A 3,701-nucleotide genomic window follows, 5' to 3' on the forward strand; every position below is an offset into this window, starting at 1 on the left:
GATCCTTCTGCACGTGCAGAGGAAAGGGTTAAGATACATTCTTGGCTTGGCCCCCTTTTAGAATGCCCATCTGCAATTACTACAGGGAAGTAGCTCAGAAGTGGGTTAGAAGCAGAGGTTGCAATTGGGTAATCATAGATTCTGTGGAATGCAGGATCATCAGCCCTGAAGTTCTATCCTGAAAGGTGGCTGTCCATGTTACTTGGTGTGTGCCCCTCCTCCCCCCACCAAGGAAGGGAGGAGCCTGGCTATTCCATTGTATTCAGAAGCAAATAGCATCAAAATGCATCAAGAATATTCATTACCATTTAAAGGAGTATATCAATTCACCATATGTTATCAGAGAGGAGGAGAGAAAATGTTGGATGTTCTTGATTGAAAAGGTTGACTTACTCTTCGGATATTGACGCAAGCCACAGATCTGATCCCTCCCTTGAGCTGTTGCTTCTCTGACTTTTGTTCCCCCTTTCTGACATATGGAGAAGACTTCTTGTTTCAGAGCCCTGCCTGTTTGACTTTTGCTCAGGTGCTTCACGCACCTACAGACTATGTGACTGTAGCAGCTGATCTGAACTTCAATGACTGAATTGTTTATTGGCATGGACTTCCCTATGAATTGGTCGTTTCTGAGCCAAGCATCCTGGGAAGCCTCTTCCATGGCCCTTTGAAAGTGGAGCTCCCTAGCTGGCTTCTTTCTGTTTTGCCCTGTGAAAGGGAAGAGAGCCTGATCGATGTTGGGAAACAGCAGCAACAACAGGAATGCCAATAGCACAGACTGCAGTGTGGCCTTTGCTGGAGTGGTCTGCCAGCTGCTCTTCATGGTCCTCCTGATCGTGGCCATCACTCTTGGAAACCTGGTGAGTCTCCTGGTTTTCTTCTGTGTAAGGCAATTCCGGACACCCCAAAGCTACCTAAAAGCTTCTTTGGCGGTTGCTGATTTGGCTATGGGGCTGATTGTAGTACCTTACTCAGTTTATCAGGAGACGAGCACATTGGCCTATGGGATGGAGAGCCCAGCTGGCTTGTCGGTCTGTTTGATCATTGGCCCTATCTTTGCCGGGTGCACCTTCGTCTCAATCAGCACCGTATTTCTGCTTTCGGTGGAGAGGACCATCACTGTGCTGAAGCCCTTGCACAGAAAAGCTGTGATTACCAAGCGTAGGATCACTTGGCTGATTCTTGGATCCTGGATACTGAGTTTCTCCTTGGCGGTGATACCTCTGCTCTCAATTCCGAACATCACCTTTGAGTACAATTCTTGCAGTAAGATGTGCAACTACGGCTTTCCTTCGGGCAAGATGCAAGAGTCCAAATGGAACGTCATGCTCCTATACCCAATATTTGACTTCACCCTCTTAATTGGCACTTTTGTTGTCAACTCCATCACCTTTGCCACACTCCGGCAGTACCACAAAATGCGGAAGCAACTGAGGGAAGACCCACAGGGAACCCACCGGCTCTCTTACCCCGATGTCACTGCTGCCAGGACTATTGGCATCCTGACCTTGGCATTCTCCGTGTCTTTTGTTCCCATTGCTGTATTTGTTGTGGGCTCTGTGGTGGGATATGAATGGTGCCAATTCTCCTTCTATGCTTTCTGGATCCTGGCTTCCAACAGCTGTTGGAATGTGGCTATCTATAGTGTTTGGGACCCCAAATTCCGGCAAGGGATGCGGGAAATGTTCTGCAAGCAAAAGCTGAAAGCCGATTCCCAGCAGCATTCCAGTCACTCACCGGAGGGGCACTGTTCTGCCCCTGCTTGTGTGATAGTCCTCAAGGAGATGCTCCGTCCAGAGTCCAACTAGTGGCAGAATTGGTACCTGCTGTTTTTAAAGAGATGATTGTTGTTGTTTTTTTGCTTCAGAGTGGTCTAGGTATTTTAGCTGGAGATTCTGGATTTTTCAATAACTATTTTCCTCTTCAGCTGCTGCAGCTTAATGGAATGCCTCCCCCTCCCCAAAGTATGTACTTTTTTAGTGCCAGATTTTTCTTTCCATTCATTGGATTGCAGCCTCTTGATCTTTGTATAGCAAATGTAGAACGAATTTATGAGGGTGCATTTCAGAGTGTTGGAAGCACATTGCACTTTTAAAAACTGCTGCTAGATAAATATCTTAACACAGAGCAGCTATTTATTAGTGACTCCTGATCCATATAAAAATATCCCCGTTTTGATTTACAAGATGGGAATAAAAGAAGAGAAAGAGAGAAAAAGAAAAAGAAGAAACTTTAAAATACATCACATAATGAATGTGTGAATCTCTAGGCATGATGAGGGCTGAAATAATATGTTCTGTGTTCTGTTTTGCAAAATTAATCCGATGTAATGTATTACATTGTACACTTGAAAAACAATGACCTTTTAATTATTGTTAATCTGATAATACTCAGTATATATTCTATAGCATTTATTCAGAAATGTATTTGCACAAAAATTCCCTATTTAAAAATGGTAAAATGGAACTTTTTATAATTGCTGACATTTTGTTGTCATTGATATTTGCAAGAAAGATTATATTAATCTGCAGCAATATAGGAAAAAATGATTCAGTTTTTCCAAATCAAGTCCAGAAGCTCATTCAATAGGATTCAGAATGCAGCAAGTTTGTAATCAGTGTTTGGTTGTACGAGACTGTTGATAGTGAAAGAACGGAAAAATGTAAAATCACAATAAGAAATAGGATGGGTAGCATGCCTTTCATTTGAAATCTGAAACTATTCTCATGCTCTTATTACTACAATTCCTGTTTTGATTGGCTTAAAATAACTTCAACATTTACTGTATGTGGTTGTGTTGATAACAAACATTGTGCATGTGTTCTATGAAGGTAAAATATCCTTGATCAAATATTGACACCGAAATAATGATCTGTTAAAAGGCACACAAAGTTTATTTGTAACAGTTGTCAATACTAAAATCTTTTCACAGGAAACACCTTTTAAGTAAAAGCTTTGTACTGATTGTGTGGGAAGTAAATGGGCCAACACAACCTGTTATACTTTGAGGTTCAAGGTTTCTTCAGAATTAGAAGCAGCATGGCTTGTGTTGAGTTACTCAACCATCCTTTCAATATATACACTTATACACAGTTTTTCCATAACATACACATACACACATACTGTGTGTGTGTTTAATATGTATGTGTGTACACATACATATTACACACACACATACAAACATGACTGCCAAATATTTCATAACTCTTTAAATTTTGTAATTTAGAAAAGAACAACAGAAATAGAATACTAAACCTGACTTCTTCAGCCATTGGGGGGGGGGGGCAGGGCGATCTTAACTTAGACTGCATTCTTACCCAAGTTCTTGGATGCCATGATGTCCATTGATTCATGGAGTACAAAAGCACGTTTGGAAAACAAATAGCTAATGCTCTTTGATACAGGCAAATCATTATTGCGGTTCTCCTTTACTGAATTTCAGGCATGGCATTCAGCTTTATATTTCTAAGATAGACCATGTCTGAGGAGAGATAAAATGATTTGATGAAGTCCCTCATTCTACACAATTAGAACTTCACAAAAATGATTTTTATTGCAAAATTGAGGAACTGGTTTCTCCTGAATTCAAGTTAGTATCAGAACAAAATGCAGAGAACGAAGCAAAAAACAGTGTGGCTGACTGTTCAAATTATAAGGAAATCTTATACAATACAATAGCAGAGTTTGAAGGGACCTTGGAGGTC

General features: G+C 41.0%; 1 protein-coding gene across 1 annotated transcript; it reads left to right on the top strand.

The window, feature by feature from the left end:
- The first annotated feature begins 731 nt into the window (after positions 1 to 731).
- LOC116508760 (beta-3 adrenergic receptor-like) lies at positions 732 to 2,033 on the top strand. The gene has a single exon (XM_032217429.1). It carries the CDS (start codon positions 732 to 734, stop codon positions 1,803 to 1,805), a length of 1,074 nt encoding a protein of 357 aa, XP_032073320.1. The 3' UTR covers positions 1,806 to 2,033.
- The last annotated feature ends 1,668 nt before the right edge of the window (positions 2,034 to 3,701 follow it).

Source organism: Thamnophis elegans, chromosome 5, assembly GCF_009769535.1.
Source record: "Thamnophis elegans isolate rThaEle1 chromosome 5, rThaEle1.pri, whole genome shotgun sequence".
In the NCBI taxonomy this organism is placed as follows: Eukaryota; Metazoa; Chordata; class Lepidosauria; order Squamata; family Colubridae; genus Thamnophis; species Thamnophis elegans.